Below are 21,214 nucleotides of genomic sequence, written 5' to 3'. Positions count from 1 at the left end.
TTTTTGTTCTAGTTCTGTGAAAAATGCCAGTGGTAGTTTGATAGGGATTGCATTGAATCTGTAGATTGCTTTGGGTAGTAGAGTCATTTTCACAATGTTGATTCTTCCAATCCAGGAGCATGGTATATCTCTCCATCTATTTGTATCATCTTTAATTTCTTTCATCAGTGTCTTATAATTTTCTGCATACAGGTCTTTTGTCTCCTTAGGTAGGTTTATTCCTAGATATTTTATTCTTTTTGTTGCGATGGTAAATGGGAGTGTTTTCTTGATTTCATTTTCAGATTTTTCATCATTAGTGTACAGGAATGCCAGAGATTTCTGTACATTAATTTTGTATCCTGCTACTTTACCAAATTCATTGATTAGCTCTAGTAGTTTTTCGGTAGCATCTTTAGGATTCTCTATGTATAGTATCATGTCATCTGCAAACAGTGACAGCTTTACTTCTTCTTTTCCAATTTGGATTCCTTTTATTTCCTTTTCTTCTCTGATTGCTGTGGCTAAAACTTCCAAAACTATGTTGAATAAGAGTGGTGAGAGTGGGCAGCCTTGTCTTGTTCCTGATCTTAGTGGAAATGGTTTCAGTTTTTCACCATTGAGGACAATGTTGGCTGTGGGTTGGTCATATATGGCCTTTATTATGTTGAGGAAAGATCCCTCTATGCCTACTTTCTGCAGGGTTTTTATCATAAATGGGTGTTGAATTTTGTCGAAAGCTTTTTCTGCATCTATTGAGATGATCATATGGTTTTTCTCCTTCAACTTGTTAATATGGTGTATCACATTGATTGATTTGCGTATATTGAAGAATCCTTGCATTCCTGGAATAAACCCCACTTGATCATGGTGTATGATCCTTTTAATGTGCTGTTGGATTCTGTTTGCTAGTATTTTGTTGAGGATTTTTGCATGTATGTTCATCAGTGATATTGGCCTGTAGTTTTCTTTCTTTGTGACATCCTTGCCTGGTTTTGGTATCAAGGTGATGTCGGCCTCATAGAATGAGTTTGGGAGTGTTCCTCCCTCTGCTATATTTTGGAAGAGTTTGAGAAGGATAGGTGTTAGTTCTTCTCTAAATGTTTGATAGAATTCACCTGTGAAGCCATCTGGTCCTGGGCTTTTGTTTGTTGGAAGATTTTTAATCACAGTTTCAATTTCAGTGCTTGTGATGGGTCTATTCATATTTTCTATTTCTTCCTGAGTCAGTCTTGGCAGGTTGTGCATTTCTAAGAATTTGTCCATTTCTTCCAGGTTGTCCATTTTATTGGCATAGAGTTGCTTATACTAATCTCTCATGATCTTTTGTATTTCTGCAGTGTCAGTTGTTACTTCTCCTTTTTCATTTCTAATTCTATTGATTTGAGTCTTCTCCCTTCTTTTCTTGATGAGTCTGGCTAATCGTTTGTCAATTTTGTTTATCTTCTCAAAGAACCAGCTTTTAGTTTTATTGATCTTTGCTATCGTTTCCTTCATTTCTTTTTCATTTATTTCTATCTGAACTTTATGATTTCTTTCCTTCTGCTAGCTTTGGGGGTTTTTTGTTCTTCTTTCTCTAATTGCTTTAGGTGCAGGGTCAGGTTGTTTACTCGAAATGTTTCCTGTTTCTTAAGGTGGGATTGTATTGCTATAAACTTCCCCCTTAGAACTGCTTTTGCTGCGTCCCATAGGTTTTGGGTCGTCGTGTCTCCATTGTCATTTGTTTCTAGGTATTTTTAAATTTCCTCTTTGATTTCTTCAGTGATCACTTCGTTATTGCGTAGTGTATTGTTTAGCCTCCATGTGTTTGTATTTTTTACAGATCTTTTCCTGTAATTGATGTCTAGTCTCATAGCATTGTGGTCAGAAAAGATACTTGATACAATTTCAATTTTCTTAAATTTACCAAGGCTTGATTTGTGACCCAAGATATGATCTATCCTGGAGAATGTTCCATGAGCACTTGAGAAAAATGTGTATTCTGTTGTTTTTGGATGGAATGTCCTATAAATATCAACTAAGTCCATCTCGTTTAATGTATCATTTAAAGCTTGTGTTTCCTTATTTATTTTCATTTTGGATGATCTGTCCATTGGTGAAAGTGGGGTGTTAAAGTCCCCTACTATGATTGTGTTACTGTCGATTTCCCCTTTTATGGCTGTTAGTATTTGCCTTATGTATTGAGGTGCTCCTATGTTGGGTGCATAAATATTTACAATTGTTATATCTTCTTCTTGGATTGATCCCTTTATCGTTATGTAGTGTCCTTCTTTGTCTCTTCTAATAGTCTTTATTTTAAAGTCTATTTTGTCTGATATAAGAATTGCTACTCCAGCTTTCTTTTAATTTCCATTTGCATGGAATATCTTTTTCCATCCCCTTACTTTCAATCTGTATGTGTCTCTAGGTCTGAAGTGGGTCTCTTGTAGACAGCATATATATGGGTCTTGTTTTTGTATCCATTCAGCCACTCTGTGTCTTTTGGTGGGAGCATTTAATCCATTTACATTTAAGGTAATTATTGATATGTATGTTCCTATTCCCATTTCCTTAATTGCTTTGGGTTCGTTATTGTAGGTATATTCCTTCTGTTGTGTTTCTTGCCTAGAGAAGTTCCTTTAGCATTTGTTGTAAAGCTGGTTTGGTGGTGCTGAACTCTCTCAGCTTTTGCTTGTCTGTAAAGGTTTTAATTTCTCCATCAAATCTGAATGAGATCCTTGCTGGGTAGAGTAATCTTGGTTGCAGGTTTCTCTCCTTCATCACTTTAATTATGTCCTGCCACTCCCTTCTGGCTTGTAGAGTTTCTGCTGAGAGATCAGCTGTTAACCTGATGGGGATTCCCTTGTGTGTTATTTGTTGTTTTTCCCTTGCTGCTTTTAATATGATTTCTTTGTGTTTAATTTTTGACAGTTTGATTAATATGTGTCTTGGTGTATTTCTCCTTGGATTTATTCTGTATGGGACTCTCTGTGCCTCCTGGACTTGATTAACTATTTCCTTTCCCATATTGGGGAAGTTTTCAACTATAATCTCTTCAAATATTTTCTCAGTCCCTTTCTTTTTCTCTTCTTCTTCTGGAACCCCTATAATTCGAATGTTGGTGCGTTTAATGTTGTCCCAGAGGTCTCTGAGACTGTCCTCTGTTCTTTTCATTCTTTTTTCTTTATTTTGCTCTGCATCAGTTATTTCCACTATTTTATCTTCCACCTCACGTATCCGTTCTTCTGCCTCAGTTATTCTGCTATTGATCCCATCTAGAGTATTTTTCATTTCATTTATTGTGTTTTTAATCGATGCTTGATTCATCTTTAGTTCTTCTAGGTCCTTGTTAACTGTTTCTTGCATTTTGTCTATTCTATTTCCAAGATTATGGATCTTGGAAATAGAATCTTGGATCAGCTTTACTATCATTATTCTGAATTCTTTTTCAGGTAGACTGCCTATTACCTCTTCATTTGTTAGGTCTGGTAGGTGTTTATCTTGCTCCTTCACCTGCTGTGTGTTTTTCTGTCTTCTCATTTTGCTTATGTTACTGTGTTTGGGGTCTCCCTTTTGCAGGCTGCAGATTCGTAGTTCCCGTTGTTTTTGGTGTCTGACCCCAGTGGCTAAGGTTGTTTCAGTAGGTTATGTAGGCTTCCTGGTGGGGGGGACTAATGCCTGTGTTCTGGTGGTTGAGGCTCGATCTTGTCTTTCTGGTGGACAGGTCCACGTCTGGTGGTGTGTTTTGGGGTGCCTATGGCCTTATTATGTTTTTAGGTAGCCTCTCTGCTAATGGGTGGGGTTGTGTTCCTGCCTTGCTAGTTGCTTGGCATAGGGTGACCCCCACTGTAGCTTGCTGGTCGTTGACTGAAGCTGGGTGCTGGTGTTGGGATGGAGATCTCTGGGAGATTTTCGCTGCTTGATATTATGTGGAGCTGGGAGGTCTCTTGTGGTTCCGTGTCCTGAAGTTGGCTCTCCCACTTCAGAGGCACAGCAGTGGCTCCTGGCTGCAGCAGCAAGAGCCTTTCATCCACCCGGCTCAGAATAACAGGGAGAAAAAGTAGAAAGAAAGAATTAGTAGAAGAAAGAAAGAGGGAAAGAAAGGAAGAAGGGAAGAAAGGAAGGAAGGAAGAAAGAAAGAAAGGAGGGAGGGAGGGAGGAAGGATGGAAAGAAAGAAGGAAAGAAAGGAGGGAGGGAGGGAGGAAGGATGGAAAGAAAGAAGGAAAGAAAGGAGGGAGGGAGGAAGGAAAGAAAGAAAGACAGGAGGGAGGGAGGGAGGAAGGAAAGAAAAAGAAAGTGGAAAGAAGAAGGGTGGGAGGGAGGAAGGAAAGAAAAAGAAAGTGGAAAGAAGAAGGGTGGGAGGGAGGGAGGGAGGAAAGAAAAAGAAAGAAGGAAAGGAGGAGCGGAGGGAGGGAGGGAGGAAGGGAAGGTAGGAAAAAAAGAAAGAGCAGGTAAAGTAAAATAGAATAAAGTATGAAATATAGTAGCGTTATTAAAATTAGAAAGTAATTATTGAAAAAAAAAACGGACCGATAGAACCCTGGGACATTTGGTGGAAGCAAAGCTATACAGAGAGAATCTTACACAGAAGATTACACATACACATTCACAAAAAGAGAGCAGGGGGAAAAATCAAAAATCTTGCTCTCCAAGTCCACCTCCTCAATTTGGAATAATTCGTTGTAAAAAGAGGAAAAGGGCGAGAAGTCTGAAATCTTGCTCTCTAAGTCCACCTCTTTAATTTGGAATAATACGTTGTAAAAAGAGGAAAAGGGGGGAAAGTCTTAAATCTTGTCCTCAAAGTCCACTTCCTCAATTTGGGATGATTCGCTGTCCATTCATGCACTCCACAGACGCAGGGCACATCAAGTGGACCGTGGAGCTTTAATCCGCTGCCTCCGAGGCTGCACAGAGAGATTTCCCTGTCTCTGCTCTCACAGCTCCCGGGTCTCAGCCTTGGACCTGGCTCCGCCTCTGCACGTAGGTCACCGGAGGGCGTCCGTTCTTCGCTCAGACAGGACGGGTTTAAAGGAGCCGCTGATTCGGGGGCTCTGGCTCACTCAGGCAGAGGGGAGGGAGGGGCGCGCAGTGTGGGGCGGGCCTGCGGCGGCAGAGGCCGGCGTGATGTTGCAGCAGCCCGTGGCGCTCCGTGCGCTTTCCCGGGAAAGCCGTCCCCGGGTCTCGGGACCCCGGCAGTGGCGGGGTGCACAGGCCCCCCAGAAGGCGGGGCGGACAGTGACCCGCGCTCGCACACAGGCCCGCGGCGGCGGCGGCGGCGGCGGCGGCGGCGGCGGCGGCGGCGGCGGCGGCGGCGGCCCACGCCCGTCTCCGAGGTCCGCGCCTTACCCACGGCTCGCTCCTGTCTCCGGCGCTTCCCCAAGCAGCCCTCTTAATGCCCTCTCCTCGCGCACCAGGAAACAAAAGGGAAAAAAGTCTCTTGCCTCTTCAGCAGCTCCAGACCCTTTCCCCGGACTCCCTCCGGGCTAGCCGTGGTGCACTAACCCCTTCAGGCTCTCTTCCTGCCGCCAGCCCCAGTCCTCTCCCTGCGCTCCGACTGAAAGCCGATACCCGAGCCTCAGGTCCCAGCCCAGCCCGCCACGGTGGCCGAGCAGACAAGCCTCTCGGGCTGGTGTGTGCCTGAGGGCACCAGTCCTCTGTGCCAGAATCTCTCCGCTTTGCCCTCCGCACCCCTGTTGCTGTGCTCTCCTCCGCTACTCCGAAGCTTTCCCCCTCCGCCACCTGCAGTCTCCGCCCGCGAAGGGGCTTGTAGTGTGTGGAAACCTTCCCTCCTTCACGGCTCCCTCCCACTGGTGCAGGTCCCGTCCCTATCCTATTGTCTCTGTTTATTCTTTTTTCCTTTGCCCTACCCAGGTATGTGGGGAGTTTCTTGCCTTTTGGGGGGTCTGAGGTCTTCTGTCAGCGTTCAGTAGGCGTTCTGTAGGAGTTGTTCCACGTGTAGATGAATTTCTGATGTATCTGTGGGGAGGAAGGTGATCTCCGCGTCTTACTCTTCCGCCATCTTCCTCCCGACCGGGTTAGATTGTTTATTTGAGATTTTTCTTGTTTCTTGAGGTGAGATTGAATTGCTATAAACTTCCCTCTTAGAACTGCTTTTGCTGCGTCCCATAGGTTTTGGATCGTCTTTTCACTGTCATTTGTTCCTTTGTATTTTTTTTATTTTTTCTTTGATTTCTTCAGTGATCTCTTGGTTATTTAGTAGCGTACTGTTTAGCCTCCATGTATTTGTGTTTTTTACAGTGTTTTTCCTGTAATTGATTTCCAGTCTCATAGCATTGTTGTCAGAAAAGATGCTTCATACAATTTCAATTTTATTAAATTTTCTGAGGCTTGATTTGTGACCCATGATGTGATCTATCCTGGAGAATGTTCTGTGTGCACTTGAGAAGAAAGTGTATCCTGCCACTTTTGGGTGGAATGTTCTATAAATACCAGTTAAATCTATCTGGTCTGTTGTGTCATTTAAAGCTTGTGTTTCCTTATTTATTTTCATTTTGGATGATCTGTCCATTGGTGAAAGTGGGGTGTTAAAGTCTCCTATTATTATTGTGTTACTGTCGATTTCGCCTTTCATGGTTGTTAGCATTTGCCTTATGTATTGAGGTGTTCCTATGTTGGGGGCATAAACATTTATAATTGTTAATCTTCTTCTTGGATTGATCCCTTGATCATTATGTAGTGTCTTCCTTGTCTCTTGTAATATTCTTTATTTTAAAGTCTGTTTTATGTGATATGAGTATTGCTACTCCAGCTTTCTTTTGATTTCCATTTGCATGGAATATTTTTTTCCATCCCTTCACTTTGAGTCTGTATGTGTCCCTACATCTGAAGTGGGTCTCTTGTAGACAGCATATATATGGGTGTTGTTTTTCTATCCATTCAGCCAGTCTGTGTCTTTTGGTTGGTGCATTTAATCCATTTACATTCAAGGTTATTATTGATATGTATGTTCTTATTACCATTTTCTTAATTGTTTTGGGCTTGTTTTTGTGAGTCTTTTTCTTCTCTTGTGTTTCCCGCCTAGAGAAGTTTCTTTAGCATTTGTTGTAATGCTGGTTTGATGGTGCTGAATTCTCTTAGCTTTTTCTTGTTTGAAAAGCTTTTGATTTCTCCATCAAATCTGAATGAGATCCTTGCTGGGTAGAATAATCTTGTTTGTAGGTTTTTCTCTTTAACACTTTAAGTATATCCTGCTACTCCTTTCTGGCCTGCAGAGTTTCTGCTGAAAAAAACAGCTGATAACCTTATGGGGATTCCTTTGTATGTTATTTTTTGTTTTTCCCTTGCTGCTTTTAATAATTTTTCTTTGAATTTAATTTTTGTTAGTTTGATTAATATGTGTCTTGCTGTGCTTCTCCTAAGGTTTATCCTGTATGGGACTCTCTGTGCTTCCTGGACTTAGGTGACTCTTTCCGCTCCCATGTTAGGGCAGTTTTGGACTGTAATCTCTTCAAATATTTTCTCAGACCCTTTCTTTTTCTTTTCTTCTTCTGGGACCCCTATAATTCGAATGTTGGTACATTTAGTGTAGTCCCAGAGGTCTCTGAGATTGTCTTCAATTCTTTTCATTCTTTTTTCTTTATTCTGCTCCTCGGCAGTTATTTCCAGCATTTTGTCTCCAGCTCACTTATTCTTTCTTCTGCCTCCGTTATTCTGTTATTGATTCCTTCTAATGTATTTTTCATTTCAGTTATTGTGTCGTTCATCTCTGTTTGTTTGTTCTTTAGTTCTTCTAGATCTTTGTTAAGGATTTCTTGTATTTTCTCATTCTGTGCCTCCATTCTATTTCTGAGATTCTGGATCATCTTTATTATCATTATTCTGAATTCTTTTTCAGGTAGATAGTCTATTTCCTGTTCATTTATTTGGTCTTGTAGGTTTTTACCTTGCTCCTTCATCTGTGACATATTTTTTTGCCATCTCATTTTTTTTTTTTATGAGTGGGATTGTGTTCCTGTCTTACTTGTTGTTTGGCCTTAGGCTTCCAACACTGGAGTTTGTAGGGTGTTGGGTAGAGCTGGGTCCTGGTGCTGAAATGAGGACCTCTGTGAGACCTCATTCTGATGAATATTCCCTGGGGTCTCAGGTTCTCTGTTAGTTCAGTGGTTCAGACTCCGAGCTCCCACTGTAGGAGCTTCAGCCCAAACCCCTGCTCACAAACCAAGAGCTCGCAAGCCACATGGGGTGGCCAAAAAAAAAAAGAGAGAGTGTACAATAACAAAGTAAAAAACAAAATTAGACTAAAAAACTAACAGATATATTAGAAAGAATATAAAAATTAAAATTTAGATGAATCAACAACTGGAAGGTACAACGTACCACAATAGTAAAAAAAGAGGAGGAGAGAAAAGAAAAAACAAAAGAAAAAAAGGGGGGGGTGAAGGCCTTAGCTGTAGAAGGTGGGGCCTAAGCAAGGGTGAGGTTTGGGCGGCGGATGGGGTGTATGCTTAGGATCCACAGGGCTGGAAAATGCCCTGGGGGCTGTGGGGGGGTTGGGGCTTAGGCTCAACAGAACAGAAGGGGCCAAGGCGTGCCTCCCGCCCCCGTGTCAGAGGGCTGGGACCTCACCTGGGAGCCCAGCAGGCTTCCTGGTTTCAAGTGGGTGAGACAAATGCCCTCTGCTCCTCTCCCGCTCCTCCTCCCGGAGGGCCCCTCCCACCTTCCTCTTCTGATTTCCTGACCTCCCTCCTATGTCCCTAGGACCAATGCAGCCAGGGGGAGGGGGTGTGTCCTGGAGGGCAGGGGACCAGCTTGGGAGCCCAGCAGGCTCCCCAGGCCTGAGTGGCTGGGGCAATTTCCTCCTCTCCTGCTCCTCCTGGAGGGCCTCTCCCACCTGCCTCTCCTGATCTCCCCAGCCTCAGGGTCACTGATCCTGTCTGACCTCCACTTCTTCTCCCCCCTCAGTACCCCCACATCCTACCAGTTCACTTGGGGGTTCCTCCCGTCTCCTTGGGCATCAGGGTCCCCCACCAGCAGCCAGAAGGTGCTCTACTTGTGGAGAGACATGCTCATTGTGGTTTTGAATTGCATTTCCTTGATGATTAGTGATGTTGAGTATCTTCATGTATTTATTGGACATTTGTATATCTTCTTTGCAGAAATATCTATTCAATTCCTTTGCCCATTTTTTGGTTGCATTGTTTGTTTTTTTCTTGTTTAACAAATAATTTTGGGGGGCAGTCTGTGTGGGGGACTATTCCTAGTGCTAGAGATATACCTATGAACAAGATATAATCCCTGTCTTGATTGTCTAGTGTGGGAGATAGACAATATATACATAAATGGACAAATATGCATGAAGTCAGAATGAAAAAAATAAAGCAGAATAAAAGAATAAAAAATAATAGGAGTTAAGGAGTTATCGTTGATAGGGTGGTCAGAAAGTCCCCTCAGAGAAGAGGACACTTGAGCTCAGAGGAAAATACAGTAAGGAAATGTGCCCTGAATATTGTGTAAACATGTTCTATATTAATATATTAATATATGCTTTTATGGCATCTTGCTGCCTTATTTTGCTGTTTTTGTCCTTGTTCTTTTTTTTTGCTTTTCCAACGCTTTGAAACAAAGTTTTAAAAATTATTTTTATTACAAAAACAAGGCATAGTTATTAATTATAAAATACAGATAAGGGCTTCCCTGGTGGCGCAGTGGATGAGATTCCACCTGCCAATGCAGGGGACACGGGTTCGTGCCCCAGTCTGGGAAGATCCCACATGCCACAGAGCGGCTGGGCCCGTGAGCCATGGCCACTGAGCCTGCGCGTCTGGAGCCTGTGCTCCACAACGGGAGAGGCCACAACAGTGAGAGGCCCGCGTACCGCAAAAAAAAAAATAATAATAAAATAAATAAAATACAGATAAACAAATGAAGCAGAGTATCTCATACAATCTCCATGGTGGTTCCTTCTCAGATTCTTTACTGGAGCGTCCTCATCTTCCTTACTTCTAACTGCTATAAGGCTGCTGAGCTCAACTCTTGAAACTTTTCTCTGCTCATTTCTTAGCTGATCATCTCAAACTCAACATGTATAGAACTGAACTCTTCATCTCTTCCTGCCCCTTCATTTCTCAGTCTTCTTAATAAATGTCAACTGGATTCTCCTGACTCAAATCTTAGAGTCATCCTGAACTTCTCTCTTTCTTGTTGTCTCTACCTTTAAATATATGTAAAACTCACAACTACCCACAATCACCATGTTCACTGACACCGCTTAGCCTGAGCCACCATGTCTCACCAGACTGTTGTGATAACCTCCTTACTGATCTCCCTGTCTCCACCCTCATCCCATCACTGTAGTTCTACATATTGCAGCCAGCAGTGATCCTTTCATAGTGTAAACTAGCCCATGTTCCCTCCTCGGTGCTAGGTTCATGCATGGCTTCCATCTTACTCAAAATAAACCCTCAATCCTCATCATAGCCTCCTTCTGTTACCTCTCTAAATCTCTCTCTAATCTCATCTCCATATTATACTTGATAATATGAAATTTATATTTGGTCTTTGTCCCAATATCTGGCACAGAGCTCTTAATTTGGAATTTCTTGAGTGATGAGAGCCATAAAGGTGTCTTTTATGTTAACAAGGTGACTTTTAGACTGTACCTATGGATAGGGTCTTGTCACCACAAGAACTAACCCTGTGATTAGAGAGTTGGAACTTTCAATCCCACCCCTGTTAGGGCAGAGGAGCAGGGTTAGAGATTGAGTTCAATCACCAGTGGCCAAATAATTCAATCGACCATGCCTATGTAATGAAGCCTAAAAAATAAAATTTTAAAAGGACAGTGTTCAGATATCTTCTTGGTTGCTGAGCACGTGGAGATTTGGGGAAACTGGCATCCTTGGAGAAGGCATGGAAGCTCTGTACCCTTTACTCATACCTTGCCCTATGCATCTTTCCCATTTGGCTGTTCCCGAATTATATTCTTTTACAATAAATCATTGATCTAATAAGTAAAGTGTCTTTCTGAGTTCTTTGAGCCTCTAGCAAATTAATTGAACCCAAGGAGGGTGTTGTTGGAACCTCCAATCTGTAGCTGGTCGGTCAGTAGCCTAAGTGACAACCTGGACTCACAGTTGGCATCTGAATTGGGGGAAGCAGTCTTGTAGGACTGAACTCTTAACCTGTGGAATCTGATGCTGTCTCCAGGTAGTTGGTGTAAGAACTGAGACATCCAGCTGGTGCCACAGAACTGCCTAGCCTGGACCCACGCACCTCAGTGGAATCAGGTGCAGAACCCCAACCTACCTACCCTTTCCCCATTCACTCCCCTCACTCAGCCCACGGGTCTCTTGGCTCTTTTGGGATCATTCAAGCTCTCCTGTTGCAGGACATTTTCACTAACTCCTCCTTCTATCTGGAACTCTTCCTAGGTAGCTTCATGGCTGACTCCCTCACTTTGTCAAGGTGCCTTCTTGTATGTTATGTTATCAGAAAACCCTTCCATGACTGCCCCCACCTCCTTCTCATCATTTTCTATCTCCTTACCCTGAATATTTTTGTTTGTGTCATTCATACAGCTGTTTTTTATTGGATGTCCTACTCCCCAGTCTCCATCAGATGTAAGCTTCATAGGAGCAGGGGCCTAATTTGTTATGCACTGCTGTATTTCTAGGTTTTAATACAGTGCCTGGCACTGTATCATAGTAGCCCTTACTATAGTAGTAAATAATTATTTGTTAAATGAATCCTACCCACTCAGGGACATAGGACATATCTTTGTCTTTTTCTAGTTGAGTGACTTTCTCGCTATGCTCACCAATATTAGCAGTTACAGTTTTCCTCCTGCCAGTTAGCCAGATTTTATTTGACATTTAAGTATTAATAAAGTTAACATTTTTGTAGGTTATTACCTATTTGTATTGTTTCTTTTTTGAATTTTTATCTCCATTCTTAGCCCATTTTTAAAATTGAGGTACGGGATTTTTCTTATTGATTTCTAAGGGCTCTTAATATTGATATATTAAGCACTGGTAATTTTCCTCCCAGTCATTTAAGAAGGAATTGAAGGAGCTGGACAGATGGAGAAGAGGATGGAAAGGGGAAAGGGACCCAAACCTAAGGGGACGTCCTTGCCTTTACCTCCTTCTTGAGTCCCAACCTCATATTTCTAACTTTCTACTGCATATTCTACTGCTGCCCTAAACCCTGCATGGCTAAAACTCAGTGTATCATTGTGTCCCCCAAGTAATGTCTTCCTGTTGACTTTTCTATTCATATTCACAGTACTGCTCTTCTCTTTGCTTCTCAGGTTAGAAACCTCTTGGTCATGTTTCTCAGTCTCTCTTTTCCCCTTTCCCATTCCTAGTTCAGACTTTCAGCACTTTTGCACTCCAGTGTCCCACAGTGGGTTCGCTTTCTCTGTAATCTCCTCACTCTCGTCTATTTTGCATGCTTCCACAACATTAATCATTCTGAAGCCTAACTCTTATTATGCCATTTCTCTGCTAACAGCCCTTTAACATATCCCCATTATTTAATTAATACCTTACAGTGGCATCAGATCCTGAGACCACAAATCACCCACATTTCTGTTTATCTTACTTCCTAACTTGTTGGTACTATTCACCGTCTTTGACCATTGCTGCACTGCCTGCCTCTGGGCCTTTAAGTCATGCTGTTCCCTGTCTCAGGAATGCTTGTTCTCCCATACTTGCCCATCAAAACCCTTCTCATCCTTCAAGGCTCAGATGAAATGCTGTTTCTTTCTTGAAGTCTTCCCTGGTCATGCAGTCCAGAAGGGATCTCTTTCTCTTTCAAACTTTCATGATACTCATGATTTGTCTCTTATAGGCAGTTGTTTTATTGACTTGCTATTTTTGCCTGCGTTTTATTTACTCTCATGGATTATAAACTCCTTGACAGCAAGGAGTTTTGTCTTGTTTATCTATCTTCTTACTATAGCATCTAGCAGCAGGCCTTGAACATAGCAAGTGCTCAGAAACTCAGTTCAATAAATTAAGGAAGTTTGAACAGCTCAGAAACCGTATTATAACCCTATATAAAAGACTAATTGAAGATCATTTTCAAAACCCTTTTTCACATTAGCCAGATTGTGGTTTGACAAAACTGGATTTTGTTTCTTTATATCTGGTTATTTACAGATCAGATAGAACTGGGTTAGAATTGTCACACTGGAAAGGATTGCCTCTTGTTTTTCTCTACCTCCTTACCTGTTTTCAGCTGCAGTCAGACTTTGTTCTCTCCATCTTCTAAATGTACTTACCAAACCTGTCTACCCTTCTCTAGAGAGTAGTTCTCAAACTTGGTTGTACATCAGAAAGCACCTGGGGAGCTTTTTAATTCCTGAAGCTCAGGCCTCACCCAGACCAAAGGAAACCAATCTCTGAGGGAGGATGCAAGCATAAGGATTTGTTTTTATAACTTGCCAGGTGACCCCAATGTACAGACAAGGTTGAGGACCCTCTGAGAAGGACTGTTCTCAGACCCTCATGTGTATCAGAATCACCCGGCAAACATGCTAAAAAATGGGCCCAGACCCTAACCTTCTTGAGTGAGTTCCTTTATGAGCTCTCCAGGCTATTCTAATCCACACCACCATTTGAGAACCCCCTCTACCTAAACCTCTCCCAGGTAATATCATAAAACCTAAGTTAAAATTCATGGTTTTATTCACAAGGTCGTAGAAAATGATGTTTATTGATGGGAATTTCATAAAGCCTCTTTGGGGAACACATCAGGTTACATGTTGAAAATATGTTTACAGATGATGCTGTCTTCATGATGGCATCTCCTAAATGTCAGAAGGACATTTATTCATAGATTTAACTTTTAATGAAAATGAACTTTTTTTTTTTGGAATATGATGACAACTATTATTTTCTGTAAAAAAAAAAAAAAGGAGAACATGAGATGTCTAATGTACACCTGTGGGATAAATCCATTACTCCTCTGTCTGCATATCCTTGAGTGTCTCTGGAGTAGGTGAGAAATAATTCTGTAATGTTGAAGGCTATTTCTGTTAGAGCTTAAGGTGGGATACTGTACAGAGAATTTTGGTTTCCTTTGTTCATGGATAAAAATAGACTCAAAGGACTGTCATTAACACTGGGAAAAAGGTTGTATGAAATTGAGACTATTGTTACCTATATTGTCCATCTGAATGCTTCCAATGTATAGAAAATCGAACTCCTGTCTTTTTTTTTCTGGACAGATATTGTGGAATTGTTCGTTTTTCACATTGTTGGTTACTATTCATCTCTGCTCAGATTCATCAGGTACGCTGCATTTCTCCCTTCCTTTGAAATATTTTCATTTTGGGTTAGATGCTCTTTAAAGTCTCTTCTGGTTCAAAAAGTCTATGATTCTGACCCACTGGCTTCTCAACTTGAAATAATCAGGCTTTTGTCTCCAAACATGGCACTCCTAGCAGGAATAACTCAGCATAGGATGAGCATGTCTGCTTTACTTTTGATTTTTCCATTTCTTTTCCCAAAAGGGCTTTGCAGTTTGAAAGGTTTCATAGCAACTGAGTACCTAGACCATTATCATTGATATGGAGTAGGTGTAGAGCTTCTAGAATGTATGTATATTATACATTGATTTTATTTAACAAGTAAATCAAACATTTCAAGCTTTTAAAGCCTTTGTGAAAATTTTAAAGGCTGATGGAAAGGAAATGGATATTGTTAGTACAAATGACATACACCTCTCTAAATGTGTTTTGTTTTTACTTTATTCTCTATTTGTGGTTACTGCTCAAGAAATTTTGTACTTCTTAGTGAAGTAAGGAAAGACTACATTTTCTTCTATATTAAGACATTAATTTTATGGAGTTACTACATCAGATATACTAGCATATCTCAGGATTCATTTAAAATGGAAGACAGGGCTTCCCTGGTGGCGCAGTGGTTGAGAGTCCGCCTGCCAATGCAGGGGACACGGGTTCGTGCCCCGGTCCAGGAAGATCCCACATGCCGCGGAGCGGCTGGGCCCGTGAGCCATGTCCGCTGAGCCTGCACGTCTGGAGCCTGTGCTCCGCAACGGGAGAGGCCACAACAGTGAGAGGCCCACGTACCGCAAAACAAACAAACAAACAAAAAAACCTAAAATGGAAGACAGCAGAGAGGTTCAATTGAGTAAAATATTCCTTTTGTCTGATAACTGAAAAAATCTGCAATTTGAAATGTGTTTATAACTTTTTGCCTGTGGCATTCTTTTGTGTTATTGCCATTTTTTAACACCTGGTGTGATACATGTCTATTTACTTTTCCTTCTGATAACACTTATTCTTCTTCACTTCTTTCCTTAGAAGATAGAAGTGCTGTTTTATAAAAGTACAATTGTATGGGTTATAAGTATTCCTGTTAGGCAGCAGAGGGCACTATGGGGCAGAGATTTCACAGGAAAAGGAAAGGTTTCTAAAAGATACTGGGCAAGTGTTCTGGCTTCTGTTGATTGGCAGCTGTCTTGAATTATCCAATTACATGGTCCAAGTTCCGGTTTCATGGAAAGGATCTACAAATGTATATGTAGGAGGGGAAAATAGGCAAATAATGAAAATGAGATTTTTCATGTCCTTCAGATAAATAGTTCTTTTCAGAAGAGGGCCAGTAACAAGGAAAAGATTCTTTTTAAAAATTGAGTTATAATTCCCATATTATAAAATTTATCATTTTAAAATGCACAGTTTAGTGAGTTTAAGCATATTCACAATGTTGTGTGACCATCACGCCTATTTAATTCCAGAACGTTTCATTACTCCAAAAAGAAATCCTGTACCCTAAAGTAGCTACTCCCCATTCCTTTCTCTCCTAGCCCCTGGCAACTACAAATCTACCTTCTGTCTCTATGGACTTGCCTATTCTGGACAGTTCATATAAATAAAATCATACAATATATGGCCTTTGTGTCAGGCTTCTTTCCCTTACTATAAAGTTTTCAAGCCTCATCCATGTTGTAACATGCATCAATACTTCATTCCATTTTACGACTAAAAGAGTTCCATTGTATGAATATACCACATTTTGTTTATCCAGTCATCAGCTGATGGACATTTGTGTTTTTTTCATGTTTTGGCCATAATGAATAATGCTACTGGGAACATTTGTGTACAACTATTTTGTGTGAACATACTTTTTATTTCTCTTGGGTGTATATCTAAGAGTGGAATTTCTGGGTCCTATAGTAACTATGTTTAACTTTTGAGTATCTGCCAAATGGTTTTCTATAGCAGCTGTACCATTTTATATTCTAGTAGCGTATGAAGTTTCCAGTTTCTCCACTTCTTCACCAAAACTCATTATTGTCTGTCTTTTTGATTATAGCTATTCTGGTGGGTGTGAAGTGGCAGTTCATTGTGGTTTTGATTTACATTTCCAAGAAATAGAGACTTTTAAACATTTAGGATTCATGCCTTTATTTCAAAACTACAATCTACCTTGCTATATCATTCTAAACAAACCATCCTTCCATCTTCTGGGTAGTCTATTGGGCTATAGTGGAATGAATTTTAATAGTGTTTTCCTGCCTCTCTCTCCCCCTCCCCACTTTCCTCCTTCTCTTTTTCTCTCTCCCTCCCTCCTTCCCTTCTTTTCCTTCCTTTCTTCTGACCAGATGCTGACAAAGCTACTTTCCTCATGGGCGTTAACTCCTCTGAGCTGGTGAAGGGCTTGATCCATCCTAGAATCAAAGTTGGTAATGAATATGTTACTAGAGGCCAAATTTAGAACAGGTAAGGTATTTCCAGAGCATTACAATTCTATGATCTTGTAGTAATTGTACACATGTCGTATTTGTGTATATTTCAACTTCTGATGATGTCTGCAACAAGAACTTTTATAAAAAAGTGACTTTGATAAGTTTTCCAAATGTTTTCATCTGTGATGCACACCACAGTAAATGCTCTTGTGTTGAGTCTTTCTAGTCTGAAATATGCCATTTTGACAGTTTTCCCTTAGGTAATAAGTCTCTTTGCAGATGCAGGCAAGTCCTTTACTTGTTGTGGTCAACATCTTTGTTGTCCAGCTAAGAAGTTTTTAAAGCTATTGGTTTCTGACATGAATAGAATTGGCAAATTGACATCTATCACCTATTTGGAATATTGACTTTTTAGGCAATCAGACACATTCATTAAGAGTTTCAGAACATATGCTGAAGTTAGCATTTGAAGAGAGGGGAAGAATGAGAATAGAAGTGAGAGATGGAAGGTCATATAGGTTTTATTCAGTATTCAGGAGAATGTTTTAACTATAGAATAACAAGTGCTCTGAGGACTGCTGATCCTGAGGCTTTGCAATAAAGAGTCCCAGAGCTGCCAGGTAATGAGAACATCTAAGTATGCTAGTGCATTTCAAAATAATAATTTACATCTGTTATGTGTTAGTCAGTATGAGGTAGGCCATGCTGCAGTAATACACACACAGTAAAATCTCAGTGACAATAAAGTAGGCATTTATTTCTTACTCATACCAAGTCCAATTCAGATTGGACCACCTTCTTCAATTTTGTACTTAGGCCATCTGGAATGAAAGGCCTCCCATGTTGCTGCACAGGGTGAAAGATGATTTGTAAAGAAAATACACCCACTTTAAATGCTTGGGGCTAGAAGTGATATCACCTTTACTAATATTCTATTGGTAAGAGTTAGTCAAATTCTCTTCTTAGCTACAGAGGGGCTGAGAAATGTAGTCTTTCTGGAAAGAAGAAGTGGTTTGATCACATACAATATGTATAAAGCATTCATATTATCTCCTTCCATTCCTACAATACTCAGAGTTAAGTACAGCAGGGATACTTAACTTATGTTTTTTCCAGTTGAGGAAACCAAGGCTTAGGGAACATAAATAACATTCCAAAGGACACACAGCTAGTTTTCAGGTGACGCTTAGACTGCCTTACTCTGTATACATCTTAAATTTGAAAATGAGATAGACAAATGTGCAAATTTGTGATAGAAGACAGTTATTTTGACTACAATAAACTCTCTTTCTTTTGGTTTATTAAGGCATCTGGTGTGACTATGTTATTTAAAACAGTTCAACAACTAATCAAAATCAATTTCCTAGTTCAGCTTACTCTATAAATCAATAATTCTTCCTCTACCATAATACCAATTCTATGGGATAATTTGCTTACATTTTTGTCCTCTGTGGTAATCAGAGTTCCTTGAGGCCATGGACTGTGTCTAATTTATCTCAATACCTCAACATCTAGCACAGTGCCCTGCAAGCAGTAGGTGCTCCATAAATGGTTGGGTTTCTTTTTTTTTTTTTTTTTTGCAGCTTTATTGGAGTATAATTTCTTTACAATGTTGTGTTAGTTTCTGCTGTATAACAAAGTGAATCAGCTATATGTATACACATATCTCCATATCCCCTCCCTCTTGCACCTACCTCACACCCTCTCTATCCCACCCTTCTAGGTGGTCACAAAGCACGGAGCTTATCTCCCTGTGCTATGCAGCTGCTTCCCACTAGCTATCTATTTTACATTTGGTAGTGTTTATATGTCAATGCTACCCTATCACTTCGTCCCAGCTTCCCCTCCCAACACCTGTGTCCTCAAGTCCATTCTCTGTATCTGTGTATTTATTCCTGTCCTGCCCCTAGGTTCATCAGAGCCATTTTTTTTCTAGATTCCATATATATGTGTTCGCATACTGTATTTGTTTTTCACTTTCTGACTTACTTCACTCTGTATGACAGATTCTAGGTCCACCCACCTCACTACAAATAACACATTTTGTTTCTTTTTATGGCTGAGTAATATTCCATTGTATATATGTACCACATCTTCTTTATCTATTCATCTGTCGATGGACACTTAGGTTGCTTCCATGCCCTGGCTATTGTAAATAGTGCTGCAGTGAACATTGTGGTACATGACTCTTTTTGAATTATGGTTTTCTCAGGGTACATGCCCAGTAGTGGGATTACTGGGTCATATGGTAGTTCTATTTTTAGTTTTTTAAGGAACCTCCATACTGTTCTCCATAGTGGCTGTATCAATTTACATTCCCACCAACAGAGCAAGAAGGTTCTCTTTTCTCCACACCCTCTCCAGCATTTATTGTTTGTAGATTTTTTGATGATGGCCATTCAGACCGGTGTGAGGTGATACCTCATTGTAGTTTTTTTTTTTTTTTTTTTTTTTTTGCGGTACGCGGGCCTCTCACTGTTGTGGCCTCTCCCGTTGCGGAGCACAGGCTCCGGACGCGCAGGCTCAGCGGCCATGGCTCACGGGCCCAGCCACTCCACGGCATGTGGGATCTTCCCAGACCGGGGCACGAACCCGTGTCCCCTGCATCGGCAGGCGGACTCTCACCCACTGCGCCACCAGGGAAGCCCCTCATTGTAGTTTTGATTTGCATTTCTCTAATGATTAGTGATATTGAGCATCCTTTCATGTGTTTCTTGGTAATCTGTATATCTTTTTGGAGAAATGTCTGTTTAGTTTTTCTGTCCATTTTTGGATTAAGTTGTTTGTTTTTTTGATATTGAGGTGCATGAGCTGCTTATATATTTTTGAGATTAATCCTTTGTCAGTTGCTTCATTTGAAAATATTTTCTCCCATTCTTAGGGTGGTGTTTTTGTCTTGTTTATGGTTTCCTTTGCTGTGCAAAAGCTTTTAAGTTTCATTAGGTCCCATTTGTTTATTTTTGTTTTTATTTCCATTTCTCTAGGAGGTGGGTCAAAAGGATCTTGCTGTGATTTATGTCATAGAGTGTTCTGCTCTGTTTTCCTCTAAGAGTTTTATAGTGTCTGGCCTTACATTTAGGTCTTTAATCCATTTTGAGTTTATTTTTGTATTTGGTGTTAGGGAGTGTTCTAACTTCATTCTTTTACATGTAGCTGTCCAGTTTTCCCAGCACCACTTATTGAAGAGGATGTCTTTTTTCCATTATATATTCTTGCCTCCTTTATCAAAGGTAAGGTGACCATATGTGTGTGAGTTTATCTCTGGGCTTTCTATCCTGTTCCATTGATCTATATTTCTGTTTTTGTACCAGTACCATACTGTTTTGATTACTGTAGCTTTGTAGTAGAGTCTGAAGTCATGGAGCCTGATTCTTCCAGTTCCACTTTTCTTTCTCAAGATTGCTTTGGCTATTCGTGTCTTTTGTGTTTCCATAGAAATTGTAAAATTTTTTTTCTAGTTCTGTGAAAAATGCCATTGTAGTTTGATAAGGATTGCATTGAATATGTAGACTGCTTTGGGTAGTATAGTCGTTTTCACAGTGTTGAACCTTCCAATCCAGAAACATGGTATATCTCTCCATTTGTTTGTATCATCTTTGATTTCTTTCATCAGTGCCTTATAGTTTTCTGCATACAGGTTTTTTTGCCTCCCTAGGCAGGTTTATTCCTAAGTATTTTATTCTTTTCTATTGCAGTGGTAAATGGGAGTGTTTCCTTAATTTCTCTTTCAGATTTTTCATTGTTAGTATATAGATATGTGAGAGATTTCTGTGCATTAGTTTTGTATCCTGCTATTTTACCAAATTCATTGATTAACTCTAGTAGTTTTGTGGTAGCATCTTTAGGATTCTTTATGTATAGTATCATGTCATCTGCAAACAGTGACAGTTTTACTTCTTTTCCAATTTGGATTCCTTTTATTTCTTTTCTTCTCTGATTGCTGTGGCTAAAACTTCCAAAACTATGTTGAATAATAGTGGTGAGAGTTGGTACCCTTGTCTTGTTCCTGATCTTAGTGGAAATGGTTTCAGTTTTTCACCACTGAAAATTACATTGGCTGTGCTTTTGTCATATAGGGCCTTTATTATGTTGAGGTAGGTTCCCTCTTTGCCCAGTTTCTGCAGTTTTTATTATAAAATGGTTTTGAAAGCTTTCTCTGCATCTATTGAGATTATCATATGGTTTTTATCCTCCAATTTGTTAATATGGTTTATCACATTGATTGATTTGCATATATTGAAGAATCCTTGGTTTCCTGGATAAACCCCACTTGATCATGGTGTATGTTCCTTTTAATGTGATGTTAGATTTTGTTTGCTAGTATTTTATTGAGGATTTTTGCATCTATGTTCATCAGTGATATTGGCCTGTAGTTTTCTTTTTTGTGATGTCTTTGTCTGGTTTTGTTATCAGGGAGATGGTGGCATTGTAGAATGAGTTTTGGAGTGTTCCTCCCTCTGCTATATTTTGGAAGAGTTTGAGAAGGATAGGTGTTAATGCTTCTCTAAATGTTTAATAGAATTCGCCTGTGAAGCCATCTGGTCCTGGGCTTTTGTTTGTTAGAAGATTTTTAATCAC

The 21,214-nt window shown here is 40.4% G+C and overlaps 1 protein-coding gene across 1 annotated transcript in view; it reads left to right on the top strand.

Annotated features, from left to right (window-relative positions):
- The window catches only part of MYH15 (myosin heavy chain 15), a gene marked incomplete at both ends in the record, with an annotated part of 190,996 nt that overhangs the window by 33,211 nt on the left and 136,571 nt on the right, over positions 1-21,214 (top strand). The window contains 2 exon segments of the mRNA XM_081235333.1: positions 16,553-16,657; positions 16,660-16,670. Of these exon segments, the coding sequence (XP_081091459.1) occupies positions 16,553-16,657; positions 16,660-16,670 (116 nt within the window).

The sequence above is a fragment of the Mesoplodon bidens genome (assembly GCF_964165515.1).
Source record: "Mesoplodon bidens genome assembly, chromosome: 5".
Lineage (NCBI taxonomy): Eukaryota > Metazoa > Chordata > Mammalia > Artiodactyla > Ziphiidae > Mesoplodon > Mesoplodon bidens.
The sequence above is the reverse complement of the archived record's forward strand: the minus strand, read 5'-3'. Positions and strand labels throughout refer to the sequence as shown.